General features: G+C 36.4%; 1 protein-coding gene across 2 annotated transcripts in view; it reads right to left on the reverse strand.

The window, feature by feature from the left end:
- Positions 1–811: 811 nt before the first annotated feature.
- Positions 812–17,958, reverse strand: part of TBK1 (TANK binding kinase 1) — a 30,760-nt gene continuing 13,613 nt past the window's right edge. For both annotated transcript variants that reach the window (XM_054213780.1, XM_054213790.1), the window contains exons 8-21: positions 17,499–17,678; positions 15,770–15,966; positions 14,436–14,494; positions 13,164–13,255; positions 12,494–12,595; positions 9,733–9,811; positions 8,749–8,870; positions 8,548–8,624; positions 8,151–8,190; positions 5,743–5,844; positions 5,554–5,650; positions 4,439–4,545; positions 4,025–4,096; positions 812–3,265 (exon numbers count right to left, since the gene is read on the reverse strand). In XM_054213780.1, coding sequence (XP_054069755.1) covers positions 3,214–3,265; positions 4,025–4,096; positions 4,439–4,545; positions 5,554–5,650; positions 5,743–5,844; positions 8,151–8,190; positions 8,548–8,624; positions 8,749–8,870; positions 9,733–9,811; positions 12,494–12,595; positions 13,164–13,255; positions 14,436–14,494; positions 15,770–15,966; positions 17,499–17,678 — 1,378 coding nt within the window. In that variant the 3' untranslated portion in view covers positions 812–3,213. The remainder of the gene's footprint in view (positions 3,266–4,024; positions 4,097–4,438; positions 4,546–5,553; positions 5,651–5,742; positions 5,845–8,150; positions 8,191–8,547; positions 8,625–8,748; positions 8,871–9,732; positions 9,812–12,493; positions 12,596–13,163; positions 13,256–14,435; positions 14,495–15,769; positions 15,967–17,498; positions 17,679–17,958) is intronic.

The following is a 17,958-nucleotide window of genomic DNA, read 5'->3' on the forward strand; positions in this document are numbered from 1 at the left end:
TTTTCCAGACCCTGGCCATTCTTTTTTTTCTCCCCTAACTTATCTTCAGGTGGCCAGTATCAACTTTTCTGGCCAAGCCAGTTTAAAAGCACTCGTCGTCGGGCTGGTCATGGGTAAACTGAGCTTTCCTCTGCACAGAGCATCCATCCCATTGATTTCCCAGGTCCCCAGCTAGAAGTCATCCCCAGTTTAGGTAACCACACGTGGCAGCCACACCAACTGCGGTGCCTTCCCTGGAAGGGGTTTCACAGGAACAGCAGGCTCTGCAAGTACTCAGTAATAGTTCCGTGTTTAATTTTACCCCCAAAAGTTTATGTGACTGCACTTTACTCCACATCTCCCCTCTTAGGCTTTGAGCTTTAAAAAAACCAAAACCACACCAAAGTAACTTTTTCCATTCAGCCTTTTAAATCCTTGTCATAATACTGTATCCAAAATTATTCTATGATTACCACTTCTACAGTAATAAACTAAATTAGCACTGACTGAGCTCCACCAGTGGACTGTTTCACACTGAGCAGGGACTAGGAATTTTGCCACAATTACAGAGAACTAATTTAGATGAGAGCAGGTATCAGCAGTGGTTAACAAATAAATAAAAAGGATTAGTGGCTCTACCATACAGCCTGTGCTAGTGATTCCGCTGTACGGACACTCTTTCTGGAGAGCTGGCTAATGCAAACCACGCTGCAATTCGCTACATCAGATTTCAAGGCTTCGTATCATACTTATGGGGGAATAAAAATTATACGATAATATTGAAATGAAGAGAAGTGAAATTATGGAAAGAGACAGAAGCAAGCACACACTGTACAGTAAGTGGCTGATGATGTATTTATGTCATTAAGTCATTCACTCATGCATTTTCACAGTTCATATGAAAACAGGTTTGTTCAAGTAACAGATAATTAATATACTAAGCTAAACCCCCCAAAACCAGTAAACCAGCTTGAGGAGGAAGAACCATATATTACTTTCTATTACTTCTTTTGGCAAATCAGTAGCATGACTGAGAGTATCAGGACACTTAGTTTGAGCCAAAAATTCATGGTATTATACACTATGCTTTGGCGTGAAAAATATATTTGCTTCATAAGAACATAATCAGTAAATTATGAACTGATTACTTCAAGTTCCTTAGCTACTGCTGAGTTAAAATTGCTTTAGAAAAAGAAATTTTAACAAGATTAAGATTACTGATGTATTTAGCAACACTAAAACCAGCAATGTTTAAAATGAACATAAAATATAACATTTTCAATCATGTAAAAGAATGCCACACGTACTTCAATATACAGACTATATTGTTACTGCAATTAACTTTGTTTTTCAGACTGCTTCAGTATAAAGAAGTTGACAGTTATGTATTTCAGCTAACACTTCATTTCTTGCAAAATTAACAAAGTGTTACAGACATAATATTGGGAAAAAATGTAATTTTTGCACAGTTCAAAAGCCCAATCAATTCTTTTAACACTTAATGCATGTGTTTCACTGACACTCAGTGAGACTGTGGACATGAATGAACAAGTGTACAAGCAGGCATTAAAACACTCCAGTTAGACATGATTCCAGTATTTTAAAACAAACAGTTGAGAATGCCACGGCTAATCAGGAGAAAAACACGTAGCAAACTGTTGCACTCCTTTTGCATAGCTAGATTTTTTCTGGGGACAAAGCCTGCAAAGAAAGAAGCTGCTCGTGTGGGTGTAAAAACATCTGAATTCCCTTTTAATCTTTGATTCTCACCAAGACACTGGAAAGCAGGTCTCAGACATCAAGGCAGTGAATTTCCTCTTCTTTTAACAATGAAAGAATCAATTATAAATTTCATAAGTTTCTATTCAAATACTAAAAAAAAAAATGCAATGGCAATGTTTTTTATTCGGACCTCAACATGTAAGCAGGGAATAAGCATCACAAAACTATCAGGTGCTATCACAGATTACTGCTGTTTAGTTTACACCTAAATGTTTCACCATTACTTATGGAAAATTCTATATGTAGTTGGTGAAGCTCTTCTTACAGATGTAATATAGCAATTAGAAGTGCTATTGGACACCACTGGACATCCACGTCCAGGTTTCCACAAGGAAAGAATGAGTCCTGCAATATTTGCATGCTCTTCGGCTGAAACAACCAAGGACACCTGTAGTATCCAAACAAAGTAAGGGATGTTTTTCTTTGTTTGTTTTCCTCTTCTCTTTCTCCTCTCTTAGGTGTTTTGGAGCAGACTCTTTCATTCTGCTTCTCTGCAACCTAATCATGTAGTACTGAGAGTAGTACTTTCAGTACTACTACACCAGTAACTTAGTTTTCCAATATTCAATTACTAGTGAGGCATGATGCTATCTAGTCTACTAATTGCCTGCAAATTCTCCTAATATGGATTTTTAACCTTTTTAAAAAGTTATGCCTGCAAACAGGATTCTCAAAAAGCTATTTCAAGAACCCGCTTCTCTTGCGGTGAGCAACAAGATTTCAGGGAAATTCTGAAAAGACTCTACTTTAAAAAAGGAGGTTTTATATTCAGTCTGACAACCCGGAGTGCAAAACTTCTATATACAGAGCAGTCAAATGATTACAGACAACAGAGCACCACATATGGAGAGGAACTTCACAAAATTTTGTGAATTTGTTTTCTCAAGTAGAAGTGAACTAACAGTTTGGTTGTCAAGGAAAGACAAATGCATTTCCACTCAGTCCTATCTGTGCTTTCAGTCCCTATTCACACTTATTTCAAAAGATGTCATTTAAAACATGTTCTGTGATGATCAGAGTCATTCAGCTGGACTCTGCAATAACAGTGGTGCTTAAAGGAAACTCAGAACACCCTTTAAAGACTATTCATAATGTTTAGAGTTCTGGAAGTCCTCTTGCAATAAAGACTAAATCGCATTCTGACAAAAAGGGCAATATTCAAAGCAAAAAAATGCCAATTTCATTAACAACACACTTGCCTTTAGGACTTTGTCAGAGATCCCCCAAGGAGCTAAATTCCCTGCCAGGAGTAATTCTATCCTAACATGGACCAAAAAAAGATATATATTTCTTTCATATTTACATATTATACATATTTACATTTTTTAATACTACAGTTGTAGAGGGGAAAAAAACCTCTGGATACAGATTTATTATCTGCCTTTAAATGTCCCAACAGTATTTTTTTCCCCTCTGAAAAAATTTACAAGTCCTCTTCAGGTCCTTTGAAAGCTAGATACAGTCCACGTTCCGCAGGCCGCCATCTGCAGTCAAAGCACCAAATCTAAAATGAAAAAACAGTGTATTCTTAGGTGATTGGCCAGATTATAGAATCAATCCTTAATTCATTATAATTTATTTAAGGGTTTTTCCTTTCCCTTGCCACATGCCAACACACGCGTTTGTATCTAACTTTTCTATGTGAAAAGAAGATAGAAGAAAGGACTGGGTGTGGAGAACAAAACCAAACCAAACCAATTCAGCTTGAAGCTAAGCTCAGCTGCACCAGCAATTTACCCTGAAGCTTTCAGAAGATCATTATTTTTATATATTTTATCATCAACATAATTGGAAAAAATGACAGTCAGTTTGTACGTGATAATCAGGATTGTGAGAACTATGTTGGCCTCTTTCTCTTCACTTTACTTAGGCAATCCGAAAACCACGAAATCATTCATTCAGATTGGTGTAATTCCACAGCTGTTAAAAATTACGTCTAAAAGTGAGGAGCACCACTGGATTGGTGCAACAGTATCGTGTTTAATTTCAGAATTATTCTGTCTGTGCAACAGGTATTTGTATTAGCTAAACACAAGTAACATGGAACTAAACCGCCATGATTGCTGTATCAGAATAATTTTACAGTAATGTTTCAAGGTTTTGAATACCTTTTTTTTTGTTACACCTCAGATTAACAGTTCAAAATATATTTACAATTAAAGAGATTACAGAATCATCCCTTAGTTTAAGTTCTGGATCTACAAAATGTACCAAATTAAGCCCGTTCCCAGTATCAGCCCAAAAAGGGAAAACAATTGCTTGCCTTTCCAAAATGTGGTTGTTCTCAGCCAGCTCTTTAACAACCCCTTCCATTTCCTCCTTTAGTTTCTTCATACTGTAGTAACAAGAAGTGAAAGAAAGGTAACAATTTTTATAGAGACAGTTATCTGCTATGATCACTCACCACCAGACAGCTTTCAGCAACTTGTCATTACATACAAAATCAGGGACAGATAACAGGTTGGTATTTACTAAAAGTGACTGATGATATATTGGTGTTGTCCCCTGCTCACTCCCAAATCTGTACCACCACTTTAGCAATATGAAGTATTTCCTGCAATATAAAATTCTTGATTTTAATACAGCAATCACTAAGTCCACTATAATTATTTTCTTTTTCAATTTGCCTCTATAACAGCTATAGAATATTACATCAATCCAATTAAGGAATTCTCACCCAAGAGTCATTTCAACTAATGTGTTTGAGCTTGGATAGACTGTATTCATTGTATGTTTCACCCCACTGGAAGCTGCAAACATTTTCTGTGGCAGAGCATCTTGTAACTGTAATAGATGAAAAGGAAATGTAAGTTACAACGTAAGTTGTCGTATGTATCTTTATGTCCACCTCACAATCCTTCTTTACATTCTCCACTGCTATGATGCCTCCTAAAATCCAGTATTAAGGTGGCTGATATTCCCCAAGTTGAGATCATCATGGCAAGTTTTGTATTGACACGACCTATAGTTCCCTGATTTGTTCCATCTTCTTAACTGTCTTATACATTCATAAAAAACTCTCAACAGGAAGAATTATTTGTTATGTTTGCAGATATCCTAAGGCAACAGGATCCTACTCAATAACTGACTTTGGTAGTGCTACTAAAATCCAAAGAAATAACAAGTAAAATGCTGCTCTCCACCATTCTTCAATTGCTTTTGACCTCTCGCGTGCTCTTCTTTAATTTATATTTTCTGTAGAGAAAATAATAATTTTACTGCATGAAAATGCTCTCATTCTCTTGATTTTGATGTAATTCTGATAAGCTTGCATCCCACAGACCCACCATCCAAATTTAACAAAACATTTTTTTCCATGTCCCCAGCAGCCTTAATTTAGCACGTATCCCCTAATCTTGAATACGGGAGTAGTGTTTTTATGCTTCATAAGAGTATTAAAATAATTCTCTAGATGCTCAGATACCTTTATGATAACAGTTACACAGAACACTTTTCAGTGAACCCACATCCATTTGCACACATTTTTTGGGGGGAATGCTAACACTACCACAAAAAAAACCCTCAAAAACTGAACCCCACCAAAAAATCAAAATCTAAAAATCCCCCCCAAACTCCAAAATCAAGTCAGAATTCAAAAAAATTATGCCACTCTTTATGCCACTTTGAGACCTGCGATGAAGCCACTATAGACCAAACACTGCAACCATGCAGGCCTGCATTAATACGACTGCATTAATGTAAGACCCACTGTAAACAACACCATTGACATTAAACCATGGGGAGTAGTCTTTTATCTATGCAAAGACTTTACATAGTTTTGAAGCATTCTACCTCATTTATATAATCCTGGTATTTGGATACCTCTTCTTCAATATCAAAACACTGGTTGGTGAGAGCCAGTAACTGCTTCCTTGTGTGAAGCATTTTCCTAAAAGAAAAAAAGTTTGCTTTTAAGAGCTTCCTTTATAAAAGTGGTGCAGTGAACATTACCAACTATTAAAAAAAAAATCAATAGCTTGCCTTGTCCAGTCCTCAGCCTTGTCCAAAAATGCATCATATTTGCTGACACATTCATCTTTGAATAGAGCTATGGCTTTTGTAGCATGCAAATACAGCTTCTGCCTGTAACACAGAAACAACCGGAACAGTGTTACACTGCTTTCAAAACCCCGTTCCTCTAACTTACTTTATGAAACTTGGAGAAGAGCTATATAGACTTAAAATCCCTTTAGCCACCTTTCTTCATGCTGTTGTAATGTACAAGAACTCAACACACCGCACGAACTGACAGTTTGTGTTTCAAAAATATTCCCTAGCAGGGAGAAAAAAAATAATTATTTGAAGCATTTAGTTGCAATTATTTGTATATGAACAAATGGTCAAATATCTTCTCCAAGTCAGTATTTATCCAAGCAGGTATATTTATGGAAAAGGAATTCTAAATGGAAATGACAGAAATCCTTATTATTTCTTATTTGCCTTCAGCAGATACTTGGAACTTCCAGCATATATGAATAATCCTTTGTGCTGAGTAATATACATGCAAGAAAAAAACCCAGGATTTTTGTGTCAGCCTAAACTTATGACAGGAGAAAAAAGCAAGCAAATAAGGACAGGAAAGCAAAACAAAACCCAATTCTGGTTAGTGTTGCAGACAGCAATCCCAGTGTAACAGCCTTACCATGCACCAGTAAGGAAAATTAAGGGACAAAATACTGGGACACTACATGTAACACCTGCTTCTGGTATTCCATTAAGTCTTGCATGACAGCTATTGGTTAATCAAATTCTGGCAGGAGTGTAGTTGGATTGTCATCAGGCGTCATTCGACCAGAAGAAAATCTGAATTGCGTGCTGCTTCCTTGTCTATCTAGTGGTAAACGTTGTAAAGGCCAGCCTCTGTTGCTAATGGCACGCAGTTCTTAACAAAAACCACTGCCATTTCTCTCTGGCATGAGTCATAGAAAATAAGATGTAGTTAGGATCTCAAAGATACCAGAACAATCCCAAGGAGACACTTGTGGTAGAAGATACATTAGCATTCAAAACCATGAAAATGAAGCCTATTTATTTAAAGTTATTCATATATTAATGCAAGGACGCAGTTTGAGTAGTGGAAAAAGCCCTAAAATTTCTTTAATCTGCCTGAGGGAGTGCAATTTTAAAATGAGCTACGGATTGTGTTCCAGTGTTTGCCTGTTCTCCAACCATATCCTTATGAACACATGACTGGAGATTATTGCTCACATTATCTCTTACATTAAATTCAGCCCTTTGCTGTTGCAGGACAATGATGTGTCCATGTCTTTTTTAGTATATCAAGATCTGTCTTACATATTTCCTGCCCCTGCTGTGCTTTATCTTAACGCAACTTTCCCTCCACTTGGCAGTTATTCCATTTAACTCTCGCTATAGGAAAATCAAGTGGAAGAGTTGTGAGAATACCAGTGCCTTCTGCACGTTAGCTTTCTATCTGTAATTATCAGTGAATTGTCACACTAGTGGTAGTAACAGCATGAATTTTGAGAAAACTACAGAGGCAGGGTGTAAATTCACATTGCACTCAGCAAAGTCTAGGGAACCAATCAACTAACCAGCCACTAGGGGAATAACTTAATTACTTAAACATAAGCATCTAGCGTCACTTGAGATGCACAAGGATGTCCTGCTTCCAACTGTTTGTTCAGAAAGGTGTAGGTTTCCCATTTGTCTTGTGTCCTACCTCCCAATCTCAAAGCATGTCTCAGATACCCTGCTTAAATAGTATTAGGCATCTGTGTATGAGGAACTGAAATCAATCCTGAGACAGGTCCAGCAGCATGAGCACAGCAGCTGTTTACAGCTGCTCAAGAGTTAGTCGGTAGAGTCAGTGGAGCCCAATGGCAGTCTAGACACCCAGGTTACATGCAGACACTTATTGTGGCCACCTCTCATAACTGACAATTTTAAACATGTATGGAGAACTACATTGAAATTTATTTTGCGTGCTGTATTTCCTGGAATACTAAATCATTCCAGAATTTCATTCAGCTAGCCCGTATTTTATTCATCTGTAGAAAATTATCTCCACCCTAGTTACAAAGTCGTTTTACTCTTCCTGAGGGCTTCTTCCTCCTCTAAAAAAAAACCACAAAAAACCCGGAAAAAACCCGTACCTCTTGTAGGACAGTTATGCCCAGATAACAAACAGGTATTTCACATCTACATTTAGAAGGTCTATCAGTGAAGGAACTCCACTGCCAGAAAGCACCTCATTATTATATGCTGACACTCCTACGTATTTAAGATACTTAAAGGAATTTTTTTTAAATGCAGTCCTAAACAGGTTATAATTTAAAATAAAAATCAACAAAAGAGGTTATTGGCAAGAGCAGCTGAAGGACCTGAAAGCAAATGTAGCATTTCCCAAAGGTAACTTCAAAACTTACTTGTCAAACTTGTGAATTTGTTCTTCATTATAAGGAAGCCCTAGGATCAGAGCAGATGACAGACATTACCAGTTTAATTCTGTTAGCTGTACTTACGTAAAACTCCACTAAAAATTTACCCATTTCCTTTATGGTTTCCTTCTCCTATCCTGATTGGTAAAAGTGGTCATTTACTTCTTTTTTTTTCTCCTCTTCAGTCTTGCAATTCAAATTTATAAGATTAATAGTGGCATTTCATTCATACGGGCTTTAAGATGGTACCTCACTAAGGAAGACCTACAGACATATTCACTGTTGCCGAGTCCTCATTCCTACCACAAATATCCTAGCGGAACAAGGACTGACCTGTCCTTTCCATTACAGTTTATGTTAAAAGTGAATCAAGTAAGTTACTTACTTCGTTCTGCTTTGTCTTTTTTGAACTGATAATAAATATCTGTGATGGAACATAGCAGTGCCTGCAGCCTTTCTGGACTAGAGTGACAAAAGGAAAAAAATGAGACATTTATATATAAACTTAAGAACCTATTAATGAGTTTTATAACTACAACTCAATGTAGAACTCAATAATACTAAAACAATTAATACAGTTACTCACTTTCTGTCTTTTGGATGCATGCCTTCCTGATTTGCCCAGGTGTCAGCCAGTAAACCACCAGGAGAAAGTTTGTTTTTGATATCTTGAAGACTAGTTTCTATTGTGCCCTGAGAGCTGGAGAGCTACATAAGAGCAAGAAAGTTCAATCTTACCACTGGCTAAAGTAAAAAATTACTTGAGGCTGAAAACAGACTGAGCACGTTAATGCTATAGACCCATTTGTTTCGCTGACCTTCATTAAAGAAATATGCCCAATTATCTGCCTATGCTTTGCTAAAAGCGGATAAAACATGGTATTATTAAAGAAAATCATCTTTGACGCTGGCATTTATGTTAGTTAAGATTTATTTTCTTTCAATGATAAGTTCCTACCTTTCATATATTCCCTATTTATTTCCACACTTGTTCTTTTAGTTTGTTAAGAATTCATGTAATGACTATCTACATAATTCATACCTTTATTTCTCTACTGGTTCATACAACCTTCAAAACAAAAACTAACCACCTTTTGCTTTTAGAATGGAGAATTTTAGGACACCAGCGTGTAAAGTTATTTTCAATTTTTCCTTACTTGTCTGGAAACATTACACAAATTTCAAAGCAGATCACTCTGAAGTGTGTTTGTGTATTTATCATTTTAGAAAGCCAACAAAGTAGTTTAAAATTCTTTAAGGAAGTGGGGAAAAAACCCATCAAAGTAAAATATACTTCATGGTTACAATTTTTTACTCACCTATGTTTGAAAATGAGACTGTATTTTCAGGAACTTATTATTTTCACTACTCTGGGCTAATAAAAAGAATTACTCTGTTTTCAGTAAGATATCCACATCTCAGTATGGGCATTTGAACAGTCCTTGGCAGTCTAGAATTGACTTTGAAAATTCAGAGCTGTCGTTCACAGAAAAACCTGTGTTATCGTGTGTTTGGCTCTTTCTTTAGAAACACCATTTTGAGAATGACACAGGCTTTGTAAGATACTTACCCGCAACAGTTTTGTGTGTATCTCTGAAATTTCATCCACTTCTGATGCTTCCAAGTTGATCTGCATCAAATTCTCATATCTGACCACAAAAAAAAGGAGAGTTGGAAAAGAAAATAAAAAAGCACGGTTAGAAAAGAAAATAAACAGCAGTGAATACACTCAAAATATTCCTTGAATCTAGAGATTAACAATAATTATCTTTCTTTTATATGAGATATAGTATCTGTCAAGCAGCAACCATGAAACACTGACAACCTCAAGTGGCCATTAAGAATGGAAACATTTTAGTTATGAACTATTTGAAGTGTTAAGGAGAAGTTTGAAACTTCCATTCCTGACTTCTTTATTCTAACCTTATTATTTGTACTCAACAGGCAGTGAAAAACCATTTTCTCTCAATAAATAATTTTTAAAAAGTTACCAAATGAAAGTTACTTGAAGTAGTCAATGACACACAACAAACTAGTACTCCAGTGCACCAAAATGCTCTTCTGTGAAAAAAAAAAAAAAAAAAGGCTGAGCTACCAAAATCTTGGGTTGGTTGGGTTACCAAAACCTTAGAGGCTGGATTAGTACCACCATCAGTTCATAACGACACTTTCCATATGACCATAGCTGAATTGCCAAATAAATCATTCAGGACAATATTCTTCCTGTTGAGTCCCAGGCACACTTTATTTTTCAAAACACATCAAAACCAGCCCAGCTGCTTTCAAAAAATACATACTTTGCTCAAGTTCAATATTTTGTTTACCTTTTCAAATAAAAGCTTTGCATTGTCATGCTTTGAAGCCCAGCCTTGAAAAGGGAAGACAAACAAGAGGACGTGTCCTTTGCTAACTCCATAAACGCCTTCTGAAGGCAAATAAACTGAAAATACTGCCCTTTCGTAAGAGGCCGAAAGACCATGTGCCAACACGCAGCAAATGTCTGTTCACATGAGAACTACTCCAGTTCGGAAGTGGACATAATTTTTGTTCAAATTGCTGCTCTGAAACACTGCTGAATGCACTAGTCACAAATCAGAACCTACAGCGGTTTCTTCTGAGCTAAGTAGCTTCCTTCTGTGAGGACCTGGCAGAATGCAGGAAGAAGCTATGTGAATCGAATACAGAGTGAACAAGAACCAGTCCTGTCAACTAGTGTAAACTGGCTTGAAGGAAAATTTGGATTATAGCCCTGATGATCTGTAACTAGGCTACACAGGTATACTGTTATCTTGTTAGTTATCAACGTTGCTAGTTTCACTGTTGTGTTGGGTTTTTTTAAAGCAAGTACCTTAAAGCCCAGATGCATCAGTCTGTACAAGTTTGGCATGCACACAGCAAGTCTGAAAAATCCTTGGGTATCCATAATTACTACACACAAGCTGTTCAATTTGTACATGCATAGCAGCTCCAACATGGTTTAAGTCTATTCTTAAGTCTACTCTGCAAATCAATGGCTTTACATGCATGCATTAATCGTCCTGCAGGCATCTCTATTTTCAGAGCAGCCTGGAAGCAAGTTTAGCGAACCCTATGACCAAGACAGCATTTGGGGGAGACTGGCAGTAGGCTGAATTGAGTAGAAAAGAGCCAGGGTTTAAAGTTTGTATCAGTCTGCATTAAGGATAACACACCTTAAAGATGGAGCTAATGTTAGTTTGTGGAAAGACTGAACAAAACACTGCAAAGAACACTTTAAAAGTGGAAAGGAATGTGAATGAGAATTGGACATTGCCTGGGACTCGGAGATGAAACAAAGACTGTGAGAGAGAAAAAATGAAACTTGGAAGGAGAATTCAATGGTGCAATCTCATCTCCTACAGACAGCACTTGATTGAAAGAGGTAGGGCAGAAGAGTCTGACATTTGCTGGAAAACGTTTGCTTACTTGGAATGGAAGACAAGAGAAATAAGCGTCTTCTGCGGTCTTTGAAACCTGGAAGACTCCTATGCTAAAAGATTACAATTCTTTAGTTGCTGCTTATAATAAATTTTGTCAGTTTTGAAGAAAGCACTCTAAAAAACTTACTACTATATAGATCTAAATGGGTCTATATGGGCAACCGTGAAATTCTGTGATACAGACCACTGCTATTTAAATTAACCAAAATAGACAAAATCAACATAACAGTCATGCACTTGAAAAAAATGACAAAAGTAGAACTTCCTGTGCAGTTTAACTTTTGGCACCTCTATGCGCATGCACTGTGATGTAGTGATGCCCTAATGCAGCTTTGGGTTTTGGTTGGTTTGGGTTTGTGGGGTTTTTTTGTTTTGTTTTTTTTTCAGCTGCTCTATGTTATATTTCAACTTTAAAATTCCTTCCATGCAGAAAATGCTATGGTCTTAAAGCTGTGAAAGGGGCAGTATTTAAAGTCATCCTTTGTAAATGCACACAAGCAAACTCAGTGACAAAAGCACTAAGTCACTAATGAAAGGAAAGCTATTTGATTCTTTGTCCAGGCTTTCCTATAGCTTCTAAAGTCAACAACAGCAAATGAGGGAAGTCAGAGAAGAAAGGAGTAAAAGAACACATATGGTTACTACTCAATAGTAATTACTTGTTCCCACTAGGTTAAGCAGCAAAATTAACTCTCTAATTTGAGTAAATTGTATTTACTGAATCTGCTTAAGTCACTGCCATCAGCAAATCCATGCTGATTCAAATTCAACTTTTATATGCAAAACTCCTGTAAATAAACATAACTTAAAATACTACTGTCATTAAAGTTGATAAAGAAAAATCAATGCATTCAGTGTAGTGCTTCTACTCACATTTTCTCAGCTTTCTCAATGTTTCTGCTGCAGAAATCCAGCCTGATGACAACCTCTGCCTTTTTATGAACCATTTCATTGTAATCATCCTTGATGATTTCACTAAAAAAGTGAAGCATTAGTCTATAACAAAAGTATTCAACTGCCATCTTACCAGCAATCGGTAATACAATACTATACCTACAGCAAAAACTGCTAGTAAGAATTACTTTCAGTTAGAGATCATAGAATCATAGAATCTTCATGGCTAGAAAGGACCTTCGAGATCATCAAGTCCAACCATACACACACCAAAAAAACCCCAAACAATCAAACAAAAACAAAAAACTCACAAACAACCTACAATCTGTGCCACTAGAGATGCATTAATATAATCCTCTATAAAACTATCTTGTGCAAGCTGCTCAATTGTACCCGCATGTTACGAGAGGTTAGACTGAAATTATCCACAGAAGAAAGTGAAATTGCAAATACCTAAACCTTATTGTCAGAAAAAAATAGTTTTGTTTCCTTAAGGACAGAAAGAAGGAAAAAATTCAGAAACCATAGTCAAGAAGTAAATAAAATCTCCCAAGATACTGGGAGATCACAGAATTATGTATTGATAATCAAGGCATATCTCAATAAAAAAACCCAACAAATGCACAATGAAATTCAATCAATTGCTTACATTAGCCATCGTATTCCTTTTCGCATCAGCTCCTGGTAAAGTAGCAAAGAACTGGCAACTCTACAGGCATAACATACGATACCTGTTACTGCCTGGTGGAAAAACCAAACAACGTTAGTACTAATCTGTCATTCTCTTAATAACTGTTTCGAGTCAATTAATCACAGCAAAGCAACACAGATTAATGAAAGAAAGAGCAACATGAAGATGGTGGTTTAAAACACATAACTTTGCCTAAACTTTAGTTGGGAGATAACTCATTATGGAGGCAGAGATAAACACAGTGAGTGAGTTTTTCCAGTTATGCTGAAATATCTGTTAGGGATGAAAATAAGTCTCTTATAAACAAAAATAACACCACTTACTCTCAGGATTTAGTTTAATTTCTGGAAAGTCACAAGTACATTTCTTCAGTAGTTTAGGAATTAAACACATACATTAAAAGAAACTTGTAAAAAATTACACGTTATTATATTCTAAGGCTAGGGACTCTCTTCATTCGCCTAACTCCACTAACAAGTTTGCTCCATTATTTAGAATTGTGAACAGTTTCAGAAATGATAATTTACAATATTTTAAATAATCACTATTAACGGATGACTTTCTGTTTATTAATTCTAAAGACTTCTAGTATTCAGAGAGACGTAAGCTTTCAGGACTACTGTGCTTGAATACAAGGCTCCTCAGCAGCCAGTACTTCATAGGCATAGTGTAAGTGGTGGTCACACAGTCAAAGCATGGCAATGCATACGTTCAGTAGTTTTAGCAAAATGACCAAAGAAGTGAAACTTCTACTTGTCTCCCACAGATTCTGAAAACTTGCAAGAGAGGCAAAAAAAATTCCACTCTCCTGCAGAGTCCTAGAGACTCCTCTCTATTGAGAGAAAGATGGAAGTTACTTTCCTTACATTAAGTTTTGCACTATCACAGGGGATGTTACGAATCTTCTAGCTAACTTCAGGACTCCAAAGTGGCAGACTCCTTTTTCCCCCATCAGTGAATTATGCAGTAACAAAGCACTTGGACTTTAGAAGGCTGTTTTTTGGGTTTGTTCTTTTAAAAAAAAAAAAATATACAAACATATTTTGTATACAAATTATGGCTTTAATATACTTTTGGAGCCCTTGTTAACAAACACATTTCTATCAATCAGAATTCTCACTAGCATATTAAAAATAGTTTCACTAACATTATTCATCTGAAAATCAAGTAGCTTTCATTTCAGTATCATTATCTGAGACAGGTATATAGATTAAAATCATAAATACTCACTTTAGCCATACTGGCATCCCCATCCAAATCATAACGTTGATGTACTTTAGGAAGTAAAACTGAAACATAAAACAAACACCTGTATTTTCTTATTTTCTATGAGAGACTTCAAAAGTTCAGACTGTTTCCCCTCCCCTCCCTACCCTGTATGCTGTTTTTATGTCTATCTACATGGATTTTCACCTAATCTGTTCTGTTTCATCTGTTACTGACAAGCCTTTTAATGTTGTGTGGTTCTCATGCGCACCTTCAAAACCAGCCTGTGTCTTAAATGTTTTAAGTAACTTGGTATCTTCAGCAAACTGTCCTTCACTTCCTTTTTCAGACTCACTTTTGAACATGCTGCACAGCACAGATTTCATGCAGGTGTCCACTAGTGGTGTCTCTCCATTGAGAAAGCCAACCATTTCTTTCTGTTCTTCAGCCCTGTGTTTGCCTGCATGGGAGACCGTTCGCTCTTATCTCATGGCTGCTTTATTTCATTGAGACTCTTAAGTGCAGGACTTCACCAGGTAGCTTTTTAAAAGCTAGGGTAGCCTCTATCAGCTGAACCTCCTTTGTTCTCACATTCATTGACTCCTTGGAAAGCTCTGACACAATATAAAGGCCCTGTTGATCCTTACACAAACAGCTCACCTACTCAGATTCTTTGGCACCTCTGTGTGAGTGCCAGCTGGCCCCAGCAGTCAGTATGTAGGACATACGGACAAAAGAAACACTGATCTCTCAACTGCAGATGTGCCCTCCAGCACACCTCTTATAAAAAAAGGCTCTGGCAAAGGGCCCTCTATAAGCCTCTCAGTGATAAATGGAAATGCAAAAACTTAATTCCTTTCTTTCTGTTTTGGCATTACCTTATCTTCTAAACAAATCTAAGTTGTTAAAACTTCCTCTGTTAACCAAAAGGCTAACCATGTTCACGGCAAATAAAAAAAAAAAAAAAAAAAAAAGGGGGCAAACCTCGAATTTCCACTTAGTGAGTAATGGAACAAAAGAACAAGCTTTGAATTACATTCTATAATGTTCCTTTCTATTTGATAAAAGTGTCATACTTCAAAAAATTTCAGAACTCTGTATGCCCCACTACACCTTAACACATAAATGCTCAGGCTCAGAGCCACTAGGAACATTACAAGCAGCTGCTGGTCTGTAAAAATATGCTGGATACTCAGCACTTGTGAAAAAAATTGGACTTCACACTTAAAACTTCAGGCATCAACAGAGAAAATTTTCAAACATTATTTCTAAGACATAACAGACACAAAACAATAATTAAATAATCCAAACTATTTACAAAGGATAGCTATAAGAAAGGGGAAATTACTTTCATGTACCTTCTTCATAGATTAATCCGACAATGTTCACAGCCTCCCTGCTTACTACAAAGATAGGATTCTCCTCAGTTGTTCTGGGGAAGTGCTGTGCCAATCTGCCAGGCTCTAGTATTAAACGCCGACCTTCATATAGTAGTTCTTGATTCTGAGATGGTATTTTTGTCTGTTTGTAGACCAACTCATGAAATATAGCAGCTCTATAATACAAATACGTTCAGTAGTAGACTCAGTACAACAGTTCAACAATTCAGATTTTGTACTACTTAAATAAAAATTCCTTTTACTTCTGATTAATTAAGAACCAGTTTTCTACATAAAGCATTTGACTTATAAGCAGAACAAAAAGCAGCACACTGCTGAAGACTTCAGGTTGCTCTGTTATAAAAATAAATGCTATTTCCTGCAAAATATCAAACTTCCCTTTCTACCTCTGATTTTCCACCAAAGCATGTCTCTGTAAACAAACTTGCTTTGGCCCGAAGTCTGAAGGTCAGTAAAAAACAGGCAACACCAGATGAGAGGAAGGAAGCATACTTTAGTGTTCTCAGGCATACCCATTTCTTCAAAGGAGATGGATGTCTCTCTCCAAGAGAAAAGTCTTGTGCTTTACACGTCAGAAAGCACACACCTTAAATTCAGCCTGTAAGCTAACTGACAGCCCAATTACCTCCTATAACAGCAGTGATAAAGAAAACCAAAGACAATTTTGTATTTTATTTCCAGCAATCAATGGATATAAGGCATAAGAGTTTATAACAAATTTTCCCTCCCTGACAAAAAAAACCAAAAACCAAAACACCAAATCAACAAACAAAAAAACTCTAACAAAGAAAAAACCCCTTAACTGCACTAAGAGGAAGGACCAATTTGCCTCCCGTGCAGCACTAGTACACTGTCACTTCTTAATACTACAGCTAGTATTCAAATAATCATAAAGGTAAATGAAATAAAACAAATTTAAAAAAATAAAGTACAAATAGCAATTTAAGCTGCAAGCAACATTTCTCTGCAAAAAAATAGTGCTCGGGCTCTCTCAAAATACAAATGACAAAAAGAGAAATTGGAAGAGGTCAGAACTGTATTTATATATTTGATGAAAACTGTATCTGTTCTCATATTAGAGAATAACACACGCTTTGTATTATTTGTAATAAGGCAGAGAAAAGGCACTTATTTTTGTATCAAACTGTAAACCAGATTTTACAGCTTTTAACATCAGCACTTGATGACCATAAAGTGAACTCCATATAACTCAGAATCCTAAATCGTACCAATTACAACTTCAGAAACCCTGTGAGAGTTTTATGTCAGACAGATGACATGCACATTTTGTATTTTTGAGGACGAGATAAGAAAAGCAACAGCTGAACGCAGTCTCTGGAAAACTATTTTGTAAATAAGAAACATATACAAATGTGGAATGATTCTGTATCATTAAGAGCACAGACACATTGTAATACGTCAAGGATTAAGTCTGCATTCTGTCACTGATTAAGACCAACTTTAGCATCAGTTAATTTGACCTTCAATGATTTTATTTTTATTAGAAATATTTGATGATCAACATGCTTCTATGCGCTGTGAATACACAGAAGAATTATAATTTCACTTCCTCAGATAAACTGCCAAGGAAAGGGTACTGAATTTGTAACACTGGTGAACTCAGGTGACAGTAATGTTTCCCTGAATAAAGAGCAAAGAAATGAAAATAGACAGAGAGCACACTTACGTATTATAGCTGTGAATATAAACTTTGTGCAAGGTCATCTGCTGTAGTGAAAAGATGTGGATTATTATTCGGTGCAGTATGTCACTAGTCTCTGCAAAGAACTGGTCAAATCCCCAGCATTTTTCCTGGTCTGCTTCAAGAATATTTGCAAGGACAGGCGTGAGCAGTACCTGCAGACCCCTAGAAGACACCAGGAAGAGACAAGACAACTTGGATCTACTTGGATCTTTTCACCTTGTAACCAATTGCAATACTTCATTGGATTTCTCTCATGAATGCAAATCTATTATTCCTTGAAGAATATCCAGAGCTTTTTTTTTTTCTTTTTCCTCTACTGAACAACAAAATGTTTTATGGTAATATTTATTGTTTTTCATTAATACACATACTTTATCTCTTCCCGTTGTAGGCTCAACTATTTTTTCCTTGGCTTTTGACAAATTTCATGGGCATTGGAAAA

The sequence above is a fragment of the Rissa tridactyla genome, chromosome 1 (genome assembly GCF_028500815.1).
Source record: "Rissa tridactyla isolate bRisTri1 chromosome 1, bRisTri1.patW.cur.20221130, whole genome shotgun sequence".
In the NCBI taxonomy this organism is placed as follows: Eukaryota; Metazoa; Chordata; class Aves; order Charadriiformes; family Laridae; genus Rissa; species Rissa tridactyla.